This window comes from Quercus lobata, chromosome 7, assembly GCF_001633185.2.
Source record: "Quercus lobata isolate SW786 chromosome 7, ValleyOak3.0 Primary Assembly, whole genome shotgun sequence".
Lineage (NCBI taxonomy): Eukaryota > Viridiplantae > Streptophyta > Magnoliopsida > Fagales > Fagaceae > Quercus > Quercus lobata.
In genome coordinates, this window is record NC_044910.1 from 48,626,855 (window position 1) to 48,643,411 (window position 16,557).

The following is a 16,557-nucleotide window of genomic DNA, read 5'->3' on the forward strand; positions in this document are numbered from 1 at the left end:
CTTCCTAGTGATTCAGAACCCTCACAAAACCCAGAAAGTAAGATAAAGAAGAAGAAGAATAAGAATAAGCAAAGGAACAAGGACAAAGCCGAAGAACTTGAAGCTAATAATCTCAAGCGAAAGCATGAAGAAATCGAGGCCAAAGAGAAGAAGAGTAAGAATAAGAAACCGAAAGAGGATGACAAGGAAAGCAAAACCCACCAAGGAAAAGAAGAGGATGAAACTGTGAAAGATGGTCTGGTTGTGGTGAGCTAGCATAATGTGAAATTGGGTAAGTATGCTCCTTTGAAGTCCTTCGCCGAGTTGGGTCTGCCCCAAGAGGTTTTGGAGTGCTGCAAGAACTTCCAAAGCCCCTCTTCCATTCAATCCTGTGCCTGGCCTTTCTTATTGGACGCTCGTGACTTTATACCGACATCCAAGCCATCCTTGCTCCATGTACTTTGTTCTTATAGAAGTTCTTAAGGAATCAAAACCCTAGCTTTTTGATTTTTTTTATGTTTGTTTTTCTCTAAAAATGTGTTTTTCTAACGGCTAGGAGTGAGGTGGGTAACAGATGGGTAACAGATTGAAGTTCAGGTGGGCAAAGTGTAAAGTTTTAAACCACAGGTAGGCAAAGCGCAAACGGGCCTTACCTCAGGTGGGTTTACTGTAATTATCCCATATTTTTTTTAATACAATATTGATAAAAAAAATTACACATTATTAAACACACAAGATAGTCTAAATAGAGATATCGTTGAGAGGAAAACCACACAAACAAATTAACAAATGTTTTTAATATATATTTTTTTTTTATCTTAAGAACAATATGAAGGGAATGAAATATCAACTGGCCATGGTCCCCTCCCTCCATTGAGTCAAGAGGAAAATTCAGTACTTAAAAAAAAAATTGATATATATATTTAAAATTCATTTTACATTTTTATTAGAGTGAGATTTTTCATATACAAATACCAATAAAATTTAGAAAAGAAAAAAAGGAATAATTATTTGTCTTTGGTTTGGAGCAAAAAATTGCGAAAAAGTTATTTATTTTTTGAGAAGTGCGAAAAAGATTTAAATTTGAAAGTTGAAAGTGAGTGAATTTTATTTTATGTGAAGGAGATAAGATGAAGGCAAATGAATGGAGAGCCTCCCACGTGGTGAGCATAGAACTCATACGGAGAGGAGTGGATCATCCAAAACGGAGGAACTGGTCCAAGTGGTTTTTGTCAACCTGCTGTAGCCAGTAAACTTTACACCAAGTTACCGGTTAACCCAGGTACAGTTACTTGGGAAAGGTCAAAGTTTATAAAGCTTGGGGTTGTACTTGTACTTCTTGTCTGTGGGGGTTTAAGATTTTATTATATGAAACACGAAAAAAAGTTTGAGGTGGTTTTTCAGGGGGTTTTTGGTGATCAGACACAACCCAGTTTCATAGGTGAGAATTATATTATATCCCTTTTTACCAAACTCTGTTTTCAGACAGATAAAAATAATAATATGATAATTTAACAGACAAAGATTTTTACTTCTAATGATAATAACTTTGATGAATTTAACTGTTGTTCTTTCCATTTTTTGTCCTAAAATTTCACCGGTTTCAGTTTCTTTCATTTTTTTTTTTTAAATTAAATTTTTTTTTTGAGGGAGACTCTTTTTTTTTTTTTTTTTTTTTGAGGGAGACTCATTAGTCATTTCTTATTTGGTTTCTTGTAGTTTTGTTTTTCATAAAATTTTTGGAACCCTTTTTCTTTTGTTGCATTTTTTTAATGGACTCATGTTGTAAAAGCCTCACTCTCTCTCTCTCTCTCTCTGTGATATACAAAGAAAAGTGTGATCTTTAAGTATAATAAGAGTATAACCTTAAATGGTATTAAAATAATTGGTTTTGGCAGGACTTGTTATCCATGAGGGTTTAAGGATCCCAAAACCCACTTGGACAAAAAAGAAAAGTCATAGACTATTCTATCACTGGTAATGTCTTTTTGGCGTCTTTGTGTTTTTATAAAATTTCCCCCCTTTTCGTGCGCTGCAGGCTCTGTCACGGTTTAAAGTTGAAGATTTTTTTTTTTTTTTTTTGGCGTTCTTTTTAAAAAGATAAGATTTTTATTGTCATTTCTGTTTGGATTTGCAGTGACTGAAGGTTGTATGTATTAGGCTCAAGTGTGCATAAATTGTCGTCAAGGATGGGGTGAAATGGAGGTTCCTCAAATACCCATGTAAATGTAAGTTTTTTTTTTAATCTTTTTTTTTTCTGCTTCAAACAGACAGTTACTACATTTTTGCTTCAAATGTGTTTGATTTTTAAGTGCAAGATTAGATTTTTGTTTAGTTCTTCCTTGAATAATGAACTTTTTTTTTTTTTTTTCCTGGTTTGTTTCAAGTTTCAACTTTCAAGTCCTACTTGGATTGTCATCCATAGATTGGATAATATGAAAGTGTATTAATGGTACTCTTTTTTTTATTATTTATTTATTTTTTAATTTTTTGTTGAGCATATTTTATTTTATTTTTATTCATGAATAAAGCAGCATTTGGCTGCAAAATTTTTCGTGAAATCTTTAAAAAAAAAAAAAATTGTATTGTTATATTTGTCTGGTGATTTGGTAAAGTCAAATTTAAAAGGTTTTATTAATAAACAAGGAACTTAAACAAAAATTGGAACTGGTAGACAGACTCCAATACCAGTAATATTATAATAGGATCATGTTTATTTTCTAAGATCATTTGTAAATTTTAATGTAATTTTATTAAATTATTGCATTTCTGTCGTTTCCTTTTCTTCATGGAATCAGAGTCCATAGATTGGCTCTGTTTTTATTCCTAAATTATTAAGTTTCAAGTGATCAAGTGTCTTTTATTAAATGGGTGGACTTTTTTTCCCCCAATATCTATTCGTTTTTGTTGACTCTCATGCCCTTGCTGAAGTAGAGAATGCATTCACAGGCTGTAATGCTCTTTGCCATTTTGGAATTATGACATTTTTTATATAGAAATTGCTATATGTACTAAATATTGTTACCTATTTAATACGGTTGAAGAATCTATGTAATTGTTTTCATCTTAATGTTGGTATGCTTGGTATTTATGTTGTCTAAAAGCCCCTGATGATTACTAATTTTGGTTTGGCAGGTGTTCTGGTGTCTGCAAACTCAAGGAAGCTGGTTATTTTCATCTAATGATTTTTTCTTTTTGTAATGAATGTCTAAAATATGGTCTTGCAAAGGAGGATAGAGTACGGTTTTGATGGCTACCAGGTTCCTGTTGTTCCTCGAGCTTCAAGATCAGTTAGGGTAAACAAATGCTTCCATTCCAAGGTTGCTTATTGACCTTTTTTTGTATGGAAATGGTCAGTGTCCTGATTCTGTAATTTTTTTTTAATTCCTGGTTCTAGGGGAGGGGACCAATCAGGAAGAAGTGTGATGGCAATCAAATACATGCATTTGAAATTTTAGCTAGTGTAGCTGGCAATATATTGCAGGAGAGTGAAAGTTCTGTTCAAAGCAATACTGCTGGAGTTAAGGATCAGAATCACATTTTCCACGCTAACTCTAAAGGAGAGAGAGAGGATGAAGGACGATCAATCAAGAAAGATCCTTGTGAAGGGGAAAATTTTGATGAGAAATCCTTTGCCTGTGTGCCAGGTTTCCAAGGGCACCATAAAAGCTATAAATTAAATGAATTTTTCCAGGCCCATGACAATATTAGTCATAAGGTTGGTTCTGCCTCAAATACTTATGATCATTCAGAGGTGACATGTTCTGCTGAGAAGTTGGCTACAATCAGTAGGAAAAATAATTGTGGATATTCCTCAAGCAGAATAGTGGGTGGCCCCCCTTACTTTGGGGACTTTTATGAAGGCAAACTAGGAGGTATTCTTGAGAGTAAATTAGAAGATGGACCATATAGAAGTAGAAGTGGGAGAGACCACAGTCTAACTGTTGCAGGCAGTTCAGAGGATCCAATGAAACTGGACAGGGAACCTCTTGCCCTGGTTGATTCAGAAAGTGATGTAAAGGTGACATTGTCAAGGGACTGTGTAAATTTTGTTCCTTTTCCCAGGCATTGTGATAATATGAAAGTAGTTAGTAGAGCTGATGACGAAAATTCTGTTGGGTGCACTCAAACCAGCACCATAATGAAAGCCTATAGGTCACCACCAGATATTCAACAGAGAAGAATGAAGAAACTCTTTCCTTCCAGGCACTGGAGGAAATCTCAAAAATTGAAGGGTAGGGGTTTTTTGGAACTGGAAATATGCTTTATGTTTTAGTTACTAGTGGGTCACTCACTGTCACTGAAATTAAATTACATAAAATAATACAGTCCATTGAACTTCATATATATTCAATTCATAATAGGTTCTTGTTGATGTTTTTGGTTGAGGATTATGAGGAATAACACACTATTGTTTGTGCAAGTCCTTTTAGTATTACCAATCATCCTTTTTGTAATTTATGATCTATAATTACTCGTAGTTTCAACTTGGGTTGATGTTTCAGATGGAAAAAAGAAGCCAATTTACTGCAATGGGAGAAATTTTCATATAGATGAAAGACCACAGAATATCTATCCTTTCAAAAAGAGGAAGTTCTTCAGTCAAAGTCCAATATCTGCATCTGATGGAGGATTACACCATGAAGGTGTAATTAATTTTCCTAACAAGAGAATAAATGGTGACAACTGCTCTGCAGGTTCACAACACATGGATGCTTGCTTTCCTTTTTTGTTATATTTTCTGTTTGTGTTCAAGGTTTAGGCTTTAGGAATATATTCAGTTTTGGCTGAATATTCCTAACTCTTAATTGCAGCATTTGGAGCATCATCCTCAGTAGCAAGTCAACAAGTACCTCATGAGTCCAAGGGTTGTGATGGTAGGAAATCCTGTAATGTACTGAGCTTTAGGATCTGGTTTTACTTTGATAGGTTCTTATGCATTTTTCTTTGTTATTCAGTGAAGCTTAGCATAAAATCATTCAAGGTTCCAGAGCTCTTTATAGAGATTCCTGCAACTGCAACTGTTGGTTCTCTCAAGGTATGCATTTCCTTCTGTTTGGAATATGTCATACTATTTTTTGAAGAATTATTAGGTACTCCAAAGTACAGCCACGTTGTACTCCATATTAATAAAAGCAAAAAATTTAACTTTTTGACATGAATTTTGGAGGTTTTGTCATATTTTTTTTATTAGGTAGTTTATCATGTGGAGTACCACCTCAGCTGAACTCCGAGAGTATTTTGGTATAAAATACTTTCGTGAAATGTTTTCTTTATTTTCTTGTATTTGGTGCAATAGAAAATTGTAAATCAATAGAAATTTTTTTTCACAATCAACAGAAAATTATGCTTAAAGAAGGTGGAAACAGCTTATGCTTTGGTGAAGTGCAAACCATTTTTCAGAGAAACTTATACCCCTTCCCTAGCTCGCCTCAATTCTCTATGCCTGCTATAGCCATCTCCCTCCCTCCCCACCTTCCTGCATTGCCTTTTACCACCTCTTGTCCCCTACTCTTCCATGTTGCCATTACCACCTCTCCTCCATTCCACTGCACTACCACCATCAACTCCCTCCCCCCGTTTCCATCTTTTTGGGGGTTATAATCATGTTGAGTATTAAAAGTTAGTGTTGGTTTATTTAATTTTCTTTTGAGCGCAGGTTAATCATTAAACTTGATTAACTTATTATTTTCTCATATAAAGTAAACACTATGACTAGAATTTATTACACCTTCACAAATTTATTGTAATTATTAATAACTAAATTGTAGTTAAGTTTATATTATTAGATAGATTAATTTTTATCTATTAATTTGTAAAAGTTACATTCACCAACCTTGTATTCTTATAAATCCCATATAAATTCTACTACGAAATGGATTATATATACATTATTAATAAATTGAAAATAATTTTTTGATATCTTTTGAACTTAGAAATCTAATCTTAAGATTATATAAGTATGTTTTATAGGGTAAAATTTAGGTACAGTTCTATCTTATAAAAAAAAATCCTAGGTATGATCCTTTAGGTGTAGTACATTAGGTTCCTCAATTAAATTTAAATAAATTGATATATTGAATTTAACTGTCCCTGGAAAAGATAATATTGTTTGTGTTTCATTGCTTAATGCAATCACGTGTTTAGATTTAATTGGAGAACCTAATGTGCAATACATAAGGAACTGTACCTAAGTTTGACATATTTTATATATGTATGCACACATAGACATGCTCATATGAAGCCTCATAGTAGCCCTGCCACCACCATCTCTCCTTATTCTCCTTGGTTACCGTGACCACCTCCTACACTCCTGTTCTCCACTTCTCTGTGTTGAGACCACCACCACCCCCTCCATCCCTCATTCCCTCCCTACCCCTACACTGCCACCATACTCATTAGTGCCATTGGACGATTAATTTTTAGGCTTTTGTGGGATTTATTGGAGAGATTATTGATGCAACAAAGTACTCTAATCTTTTTTTTCAATGCCTGAACCAAACAACAGAAAGAAAATCATTTTCCTTTAAAATTTTTTCTATTGAGATTTTATGTCAAAACAGCGTGTATAAATTTAGTTCCAGTAAAATAAGAAAGACACGTATGGCTTTTAGAAATTACAAAGAATATAGTTGAATAAAATTTTTGTTTCAAAGCCACAAATGGTTGCACATACACAAGTGTCTCTGTCACTCATGATTGTAATTTCTTTGAAGTGTTGTTAGTTAGATGGATTGCTTAGGTTGATGCATGGTTTATAGATTTAGCAGTGTCTATGATTTTTTTTCTAGATAGTTAATAACTGTAAAATTGCACAAATCAAGGACTAATTATAATATACAGGTTTTATGCACTCTCTCTCTTTCTCTCATATTATGTTACAACTTCTCTGTCTCATTCTATGTCTTCTTTGTTGGGGAAAATTAGGTCCAGGATATTAGTTATTGTACAATTTATTCTCAGCACTGGAGGATTAGTACCTTTGGAGTTGTCGTGGTGCCTTTTCCTTCTGATGCCCGATTAAGAGAAATAAGCTGGCTGTGGATGTTTCATTCATTTCATCAGGGTACAAATATATTAACAATGTCACATAACAGGTTTAAGATCATATAATACTTGTGTCATCTGGGAAAATAATGAACTTCTTATTGTTGAATGGTACTTTGGTTTTTTTGGTATAAAATTTAGCACTAACTTATTGCAAAGTGCATTTTTTGTAACACTTAGGAAGGGGGCAAAAAGTTTTTCTGTGCAAGCTTCATGTGCGTATTTGATTGTATCAGTGGTGTCTGATATTTAAATTTCTGCAGAGGGCAGTTATGGAGGCAGTGACTGCTGTGCTTGGAGATGGATTGCATGTTGGTATCGTGCTTCAGGGAAAGGAGATCAGAGATGACAACAAAAGTCTGCTTCAGACTGGGATTTCTCAAGTTCAGAAGCGTCATAGTTTGGGTTTTATATTGGAGCCTGGACATACACAAATTACTCCACCTGCATGCACTGAACACCCTTCTATGGTATCTGGAGGCAAACCTCGCAGTTTATCTAGGTAACAATATCGTATGTCAAGTTTATGGTTAGTATCATCTTTCAGTTGCTCTTTTTTTCTTTGCACTCATTCTTTACATTTCACAAGCCTGGGAATTTATGATTTGTCACCTTCTAATTGTGTTACTATGTTCTATATTATCAGGCATTTAATTGTGTTACTAATGAGTTTATTATGTTCTATTATCAGGCATTTGGCACCTTTGACGTTACAACCAGGAGCATCGTATGCATCCCTAGATTGCCAATTGTTGAATTCAGGTGGTTCAGTTGAAAGAGACCTCAATATTGTTCCCTCTCTTGCTGATAGTTCAACTGGCAATGCCATACCAGAGACCCAGGCATTGGTTGCAGTTCCAGCTACCAGCATGGAGCCATTGGTTGTGGTTCCATTTGATCAGAAATCACAGCCTGAGTTTGTACGGCGCCGAATCAGGAGACCATTCTCTGTTTCAGAAGTAGAAGCATTGGTTCAGGCGGTTGAGAAACTTGGAACTGGAAGGTTTATTTTCTTTTTATGATTACTTTTATTGCTTAGATTGTGTCTGGATGATAAGCTTTTTTCTTGGGTTTTAGGTGGCGTGATGTTAAATTGCGTGCTTTTGACAGTGCAAAGCATCGAACTTATGTTGATTTAAAGGTTAGTGATTCATTTAATATTTAACTTGTAGCTGAATGGTTCATTTGATACCCCCCTGGACTGCTTTGTGCTTGTTTCCTTTTTCTTTGGTTATTGTTTTTATTTATTTATTTATGCAATTTCTTGACTAGATGGGAGAAAAAAATAACTCCACTTTTGGTGTTAGTGTTTTTGCCATGTTTTATTTAATTCTTCTCAAATGCTCTGTAGTTGGAGTCAATGCTTTGTTGAGTTTAGTAGTTGAGGTTTCAATTGCATCACTCTGGCCGCTTGAAGTAAAATGATAATGGTTGGTTTAGATTGTCCATATGTAATGTATGGGTTATGGGGATTGTGCAGGATAAATGGAAGACATTGGTGCACACAGCAAGAATCTCCCCTCATCAAAGGAGGGGAGAGCCTGTTCCTCAAGAGCTTTTGGACAGGGTCCTAGCTGCCCATGCCTACTGGTCGCAGCATCAGGCTAGACAACAGCTCAAAACAGCTGAGGCATTGTGTTCTTGAGAAGGACAAAGGAGCATGTAGAAAAAGGGTTAGAGTTAGATCTATGGTTGTTATTATTAAGTGAAAGATTGACACAATAGAAATTTTATGTAAATGAAAGTTTATGCAATATGTTCATATTCACTTGATCCACAAATCAGCACTCTTTTCCTTATGAAGGGTTGGTTGATCTGTACATGATTTATTGAAGAAATGGCAGTATGCTTAGAAGTCACCAAATTCACTGTAAAGGTTCAAGAATTCTCTTTTTCTGATTCCTTTGCTGCCTTGCTGCAATTTAGATTTTTCAGTGTAATTTATTCTCTGTTGTATATAAATTCTTTAATCACCAGGACTATATTTTTCAATGCCATTTTTTTCTTACTTTTTACGAAGTACAAACCAATGTTTCCTGATAATCTGGCTTTGCTTGATTTTCTTATAACCAGTGTTTTAACTTTGAATACAAGGAAATGACCTTTAACCTTGTAAATTTTCCAAGCCTGACAGATAATTACAGGCAAAGATCTTCTTGCTGAAAGTGATATGAAGGGTCCGTTTGGAAACATACAACTGAAAACTGAAAAATATTGTAGTAAAATAATTTTTAAATGTGTGAATAGTATTGTGGGATCCATTTTTAATGAAAAAGTTGTTGAAAAGTGAAATTTGTGAGTCTGTAAACAGTACATGATATGCTTTGATTGGCTAAAAAAAGTTTGAAAAGTCAAAATTTGTGGTTACTGTTCATTAAACAGTACATAAACAGTAACCGTAAGTCTGAAAAACGCGTGAAAAAAAAAAAAAAAAAAAGAGGGGAAAAACGCAGACGCACTGATTTTCAACGCAATCTAAACGCAGCTGAAGTCCACTTAGGCCCCGTTTGGTGGCCTTAGCGGAGGATTGGTTAATTATTATCCTAATCTTATGTTTTGTACTCTACTGGACATGGGCTGAAGATATAGTGATCCCTATGTGACTAATGGAAATTTAACTTAAAACATATTAATATCGAACATTGTTTTTTTCTCTAAAATAAATATATTTTAAGCAAAAATATATGTTTAATTCTTGCATCTTGGGTAAAATTCTCTTTTAATTTGTCTTTGAATTTTAATAGTAAAAAAAATAAAAAAATAAAATAAACGTAGCGCACCCAATTATTTCCTGCAGTAATTCTTGTTTATATCAGTTTGTTTCAGCAGGGTTCACTAGTGTCACTCCAAAGATAAAGTCATAGGATTTTTGGAATGGTAGTTTAATTATTTTGGTTTTCAAATGTGTACCTCTTTCTCACGTTTGTTGTTTTTTATACTCGCAAATTGCTCCCCCCTTCCTATTCCAAAAATGGGTCCTAAAGCCTACATTTTTCTGATTAATTTGTGATTAATTTGATGTATGTCATCTCGGTTTGGTAAAGTCCATGGAACAATTGGATGACTCAATGCTCTGATTCACATTGAGGGAGGGAATAAATTATTGAGATTTGGAATTAGAACCAAATGATGAAAATGCTTAAACTGAATATTATTAATCTAAAGAGAGGGTTTCTATACATCACAGAAAACAGAGTGCGTGACTAACTCAACTAACCAACTAATTGTATGGTCACATGTACTTATTTAACAAACTAAAAAACGACTTGTAGCATTTCTGCCTATTAGTAAAACTGTGTGTAGTATAACAGCTTCTCAGAACTTATCTTCAACACAGCAGAATCTGCAGGATTTCTTCAACACTCCCTCTCAAGGTGGAGCATAAATATTATTTATGCCCATCTTGGAAAGAAGGTTATTGAATTGCTGGTGTCCAAGAGGCTTTGTTAGAATGGCTGCAAGCCGATGTTTGGTTGAGACATGGAAAGTCTTCACAGTATTGTCTTGAATCTTCTCCTTCACAAAATGGCAGTCCAACTTGATATGTTTTGTCCTTTCATGATACACAGGGTTAGCTGCTATATAAATTGCAGCTTCGCTATCACAATAAAGAAGTGCAGGTTGATCATGATTGATGGTAAAGTCTTTCAACAAACCAATTAACCACACAAACTCACTGACTAGAGCTGCCATGGATCTGTACTCAAACTTTGCAGAGGACCTAGAGACTATATGTTGTTTCTTAGACTTCCAAGAAATGAGAGATTCACCTAAGAAGACGCAGTACCCTGTAATTGACCTTCTGGTATCTGGGCAGCTTGTCCAATCTGAGTCACAGTAACCTTTTAGGTGCAAATCAAAACTTGTGGAGAACAACCCTTGACCTAGTGATCTCTTTAAGTACTTCAACACCTTGTGAGCTGCCTGCAAGTATGTTGTCTTCGTTGCGAAAGAAATTGGTTTTCTAAGCTGATGCACACTGAAGGCTATGTTAGGCCTTGTTAAAGTTAAGTACAATAGCTTGCCAATCAACCTTCTATATTGAGAAGGGTCTAGTAGTAACTCTCCATGATAATTTGAGAGTTTGGCATGTTGTTCCATGGAGACTTAGCTAGTTTTGCTGCCAATTGACTAGCTTCTGCAAGAAGTTCTAGAACATACTTCCTTTCACCCAAACTACCTTGCCACTTCCAATCCCAGAAAATACTTTAAAGGTCCAAGATCTTTTAACTTGAACTGATTATGAATAAAAGTCTTGAATTCTAAAACAGCCTTTAGATTATTGCTAGCCACGAAGATATCATTCACATAAATCAAGAGTATAAGAATCACTCCATCTTGGACCCTAGTTAACATAGAGTAATTTGACTTTGACTGGCCAAAACCATGATTGACAATGGTAGTGGACAGTTTAGAGAACCATTGCTTGCTGGCTTGCTTAAGGCCATATAAGGATTTGGTCAGTTTGTAAACCTTCTCCCCCTTGCTACCAAAACTAGATGGAGGTAGCATATATACCTCCTCATCCAAGTCACCATGAAGAAAAGTATTGTTGACATCAAGCTGCACCAAATGCCAATTAAGGGCAGCAGCGACAACAAACAAGGTTGTGACAATAACAAACTTAACCACAGGACTGAATGTTTCATAATAGTCAAGTCCTTCCTGCTGTGTATAACCCTTAGCCACTAACCTAGCCTTAAACCTTTCAATACTGCCATCAATCCTATGCTTTATTTTGTACACCCATTTACACCTAATTGGAACGTTGCCAACAGGTAAATCAGTGAGCACCCAAGTGTGATTGGCTTCAAGGGCTTGGATTTCAGCATCCATAGCATCACGCCATCTTGGATCTTTATAAGCCTTAGAATATGAAAAAGGTTCAGTAGCAAAGACAAAGCAATAGTAAGAACTATGTGAGGAGAGGATAACTGATCATAAGATAAAGTTGATTCAATGGGAAAATGCTGAATAGGCAAAGGGTAGCAGTAATAGCAAGCTTACAATGAAAGTCTTTTAGATAGGCAGGAGCTTTATGGTGCCTAGTGGATTGCCTAGTGGGTTGAACCTGAGAGTGAGAAGCAGGAGTAGATGGGACAATGTCACTAGATTTGGAATGTGTAACTTGGAGATCAGTATTGGATGGAGAGGATGTGGTCATAGAAGGGGGGTTTGTGTCTAGAAAAGCATCCGTAGTGGGGTTTGTGTCTAGAACAGCATCAGTAGTTGAACTAGAAAGAATAGAGGAAGTAGGTGAATCTAAATCAGTATTAAAAACAAAAGGAGGAGCGGATGGAAAGAGAGAACCAGAAAATGAAGATGAAAAAGGACTATGGGAAGTCAGATGATGATTCGTTTAATGAAAAGAAAAAATAGGTTCATGAAAAACCACATCTCTAGAAAGAAAAATAGTGTTGGACTCTAAGTCAAAAAGTTTGTAACCTTTAACACCACATGGATGACCAAGAAATATGCAGGGTTTAGCTCTAGAATCAAACTTAGACCTATGTCTAGACAATTTGGAAGCATAACATAGATAGCCTAGAACCCTGAGGCGAGAGTAGGAAGGGATGGAACCAAGTAAGACTTCATAAGGAGACTTGTTATGTAGAAGGGAACTAGGCAATCTATTAATCAAGTAAACTGCAGTGAGAACACAATTACCCCTGAATTTTAAAGGAAGATTGGCTTGAAAACGAAGTGCTCTAGCAATACTGAGTATGTGTTGATGCTTTCTCTCAACCACAGAGTTTTGTTGAGGAGTATCAACACAACTCAGTTGATGGAGGATATTTTTGTCAGTGAAAAATTGAGACATAGAGAATTCAAGACCATTATCTGATCTTAGGGATTTAATCTTTGTTTGAAATTGAGTTTCAACAAAGGTAAAGAAAGAATGTAAAATGCTTTGTGTATCAAATTTGAGTTTTATCAAATAAACCCAAGTACACCTATTGCAATCATCAACAATTGTAAGAAAGTACTTGAAACCATTCAAAGAGGATACAAAAAAGAGACCCCAGATATCACAGTGGATAAGATCAAACATTGAGAAACAAACATGATTCTCATTAGGAAAAGGAAGCCTTTTTAGCTTTGCAAGAGGGCCAACAGTACATATAGGAAAATCAGAAGTAAAGAAGGTCACATCAAAAGCAATAGCAGTAACACTATGCATTCTCAATAGAGAGGGATGACCTAATCTATTATTCCAAAGAACAGACTTATTAGTAATACCAACATTATTACAAGATGGAAAAGACAAACAACTAGTTGAAGAAGCTCGAGGAGAGTTGATGTGGGAGACGCAATAAGATTTTTATTTAGTATTATTTATGTTTGCAAGTTAATTGTATTTTTTATATTTTAGGTCCTAGTAGTTTATTAGGCTATTAATATTTTAATTTGTAAGCAAGGTTATTTTTGTAATAAAGCAATTAGGGTTTCCTAGCCAATTAGAACTAGGGTTTAGCAATCCTTTATAAGCAACTTATTGTACTTTTTGAGGAGATAATTGATATTTTGATGAATGAAAAATGGCCGTTTGGTCTCTTCTTTGGTCTGGTGCTGACTCCAGGTCTACCCTAGGTGCTGACTCCTAGTGGTTTCCTTGCTTAGTGCTGACTCCAAGTAAGGCCTAGGTGCTAACTCCTAGGTCATATCTATTTATTTTATTGTTGTTTTAGTTTTGTTCTGGTTGTCCTGTGTCAATTTTGGTATCAAAGCAAATACCGATCTGTTGAAGCATCACTGCAAGAAAGAAGCAAAAAATATCACCCAAAAAAAAAAATTCATTGCTGTGTTTTTCATCCCATCAAACCATAATACCCACACAAAAGCCAATCATCATAAAGCAAACTTGATCCAAAAAACCCATAACCCACTCCACTTGAACAGTATCGCAAGAATTCGTTAATACCGATCTCACCCTGTTGTTCTTAAGCCGCTACCCATAGACATCATAAGTTGCCAGAAGGGCCAACCACCACAACCACCACAACCACAACACCATTGGAAGCCTCAGCCTCGCACACCGCTGGTTCTACTGCAACGCCAAACCTGCATCTATCCAATCTCATGAGGTAACCCACTGGCTTGTCTAAATTCCCCTATTTCCCTTCTTTAGCCATTTACGTAACCAAGCTTTTTGTTTTTTTTTTTTTTAAAAAAAAAAAAAGCTCATTTGTCTCTCAAAATTGTACCTGACCCATTAGCCACTCAGACACAATTTTACTCGACCCAAATAAAGAACCCAACACAGTCCATTATAAATTTAGCTCAATCCAATAGGCCAGCACCCAATAAAAAAGAAAAAAAGAAAATAAAAGTCATCCTATTGCAAAACCCACAACACAATCCTTTTAACAAGCCCTAAGCCCAGCTTATACAACACCAGTTTTCCTTTAAAAGTAGAAGAATCGGCCCCCCACCAAAAAAAAAAAAATCAGAACATCAGTTTCAACTTTCAATCTCTGTGTTTTGTGCCCCTAAGTCTAAGCTAAAAAAAAAAAATGATTTCCTTTCATAGTGAACTTGACAAGCGGCTTAAGGAGGCTGGGAATAGACTTCTTAACCCTAATTTCTCCATTGATGACTGCCTTACTCTTCTTGATGAAGTTGAAAATTTGTTATCATACGTGGAGCAAGTACCATCCAAATTGATGCGAGATGCACTTTTTCCCTTAGTAAAGGATTTGATTAATAATAAACTTTTGAGACATGCTGAAATGGATGTGAAGGTTTCAGTTGTATCTTGCATTATTGAGATTACAAGAATAACAACACCAAATGTCCCATATAAGGATGCGCAAATGAAGGAAATATTTCAATTGATTGTGGCAACATGTGAAAATATGTCTCATGTGTCTACTCGCTCTTATAAGAAGGTGACGTCAATTCTTGATACCATTGCAAAGGTCAAGTTATGCTTGGTGATGTTGGATCTTGAGTGTGATGCATTGGTTGTTGAGATGTTTCAAAGTTTCTTGAAGATGATTAGGTCCAACCATCCACCTACTGTACTTTCAGCCATGGAAACAATTATGAGTCTTATCATAAATGAAAGTGAAGACATTTCCTTGGATCTTCTTAATTCACTTTTTGCTATTGTAAGAAAGGCAAATCAGAATGTTTCACCTATCTTGTGGACATTGGAGGAGCAAATAATCACTAGGATTAATGCCCAGCTAGAAAAGATAATGGCACCCACTCAAAAACTACCCAGCAAGTTTGAGGGTGCACATGATGTGAAAGTTGAAGTTGTTGAACGTGCTTCTGATCAACCCTCCACAGTCCTTGAAGATCTACATCTTGGTGAAGTCGAAGAGGTTAAAACCACAGTGCTTCCTATGATTCATAAGGTTTAAGAAGAGATTATACTGATTCCACACATTGATTTTGTTATTCCAAATGAGTTTGATGTGGTGGAATTCAATATTTTTCTTTTCCCTGTGCTCCCTAAGGTGATTTCAGACTTGAAGCAAGTGTTATTTGTCAGCATCCTAAGCCTTTAATGCTTTAAAACTCGAGGACGAGTTTTCTCCAACCAGAGAAGAATGATGTGGGAGATGCAAGAAGATTTTTATTTAGTATTATTTATGTTTGCAAGTCAATTGTATTTTTTATGTTTTAGGTCCTAGTAGTTTATTAGGCTATTAATATTTTAATTTGAAAGCAAGGTTATTTTTGTAATAAGACAATTAGGGTTTTCTAGCCAATTAGAACTAGGGTTTAGCAATTCTTTATAAGCAACCTATTGTACTTTTTGAGGAGATAGTTGATATTTTGATGAATGAAAAAATGACCGTTTGGTCTCTTCTTTGGTTTGGTGCTGACTCCAGGTCTACCCTAGGTGTTGATTCTTCCATTGCACTAAGTCCTGGATAAAACAAAAATTGGACAGAAATATGCAACAACACCTTAGATGGTGTGTCAATTTGCCAATGGAAATGAGATTGAAAGAGAATGAAGGCACGCATAACACATTATCAAGGACTAAATCAGTAGACAGCTGAACTTGACCAATGTGAGTAACTAAAAGTAAGTCAGATTCACCATTAGGAAGTTTAATAGATATGTGAACAATTAAGGTAATCTTTGTAAGGAAATTGAATGGACCATGTGGTCTGTAGCACTGTCAATAATCCAATTTTGTGGGAAAATATCAGAAGGAACAACAAGATTGGATGAAAAAACTGAATGTTCTAAAGTGATTGATGTATGCAAACACAGATAATCAACTTTATCGAAATCTTTATCCTTAGTCATAAAGACAATACCTGCTGTGTTGAAAGAACCAGAAAGCTGAGATGGTTTGGAAGGTTGAGTGATGAGAGTAGCTGCTTGATGAGTCCCAAGAGATGACTCTAGACTAGGCTGTTGTGATCCCAAAGCATGAGATTGAAGCATTGTCATCAGCTGTTGACACTGAGATGAAGTGAGTGCTATTGTGGTTAACTCTTCCATACCATTTGCATAACAAGTGGGAGAGAAAGCAACTTGGTTTGCTGAATAACTCTTTCCCTTGGA

General features: G+C 35.5%; 2 protein-coding genes across 6 annotated transcripts; both read left to right on the plus strand.

Annotated features, from left to right (window-relative positions):
• Window positions 1-1,314: 1,314 nt before the first annotated feature.
• LOC115952833 (telomere repeat-binding protein 5-like) lies at window positions 1,315-8,928 on the plus strand. Of its 5 annotated transcripts, XM_031070137.1 has the most exons (12): window positions 1,315-1,420; window positions 1,878-1,956; window positions 2,117-2,207; window positions 3,115-3,275; window positions 3,377-4,214; window positions 4,485-4,676; window positions 4,794-4,856; window positions 4,938-5,017; window positions 7,290-7,528; window positions 7,718-8,029; window positions 8,104-8,167; window positions 8,507-8,928. In XM_031070137.1, exons 4-12 carry the CDS (start codon window positions 3,195-3,197, stop codon window positions 8,669-8,671), a joined length of 2,034 nt encoding a protein of 677 aa, XP_030925997.1. In that variant the 5' UTR covers window positions 1,315-1,420; window positions 1,878-1,956; window positions 2,117-2,207; window positions 3,115-3,194; the 3' UTR covers window positions 8,672-8,928. The 5 variants fall into 5 exon arrangements, with proteins under 5 accessions (XP_030925997.1, XP_030925996.1, XP_030925999.1 ...); XM_031070136.1 differs by lacking the exon at window positions 1,878-1,956; XM_031070139.1 differs by lacking the exon at window positions 1,878-1,956 and having other exon boundaries at window positions 8,137-8,167.
• Window positions 8,929-14,540: 5,612 nt separating this feature from the next.
• LOC115952167 (sister chromatid cohesion protein pds5-like) lies at window positions 14,541-15,395 on the plus strand. Its single transcript, XM_031069241.1, has one exon. The coding sequence runs from the start codon at window positions 14,541-14,543 to the stop codon at window positions 15,393-15,395; it is 855 nt and encodes a 284-aa protein (XP_030925101.1).
• Window positions 15,396-16,557: the final 1,162 nt, after the last annotated feature.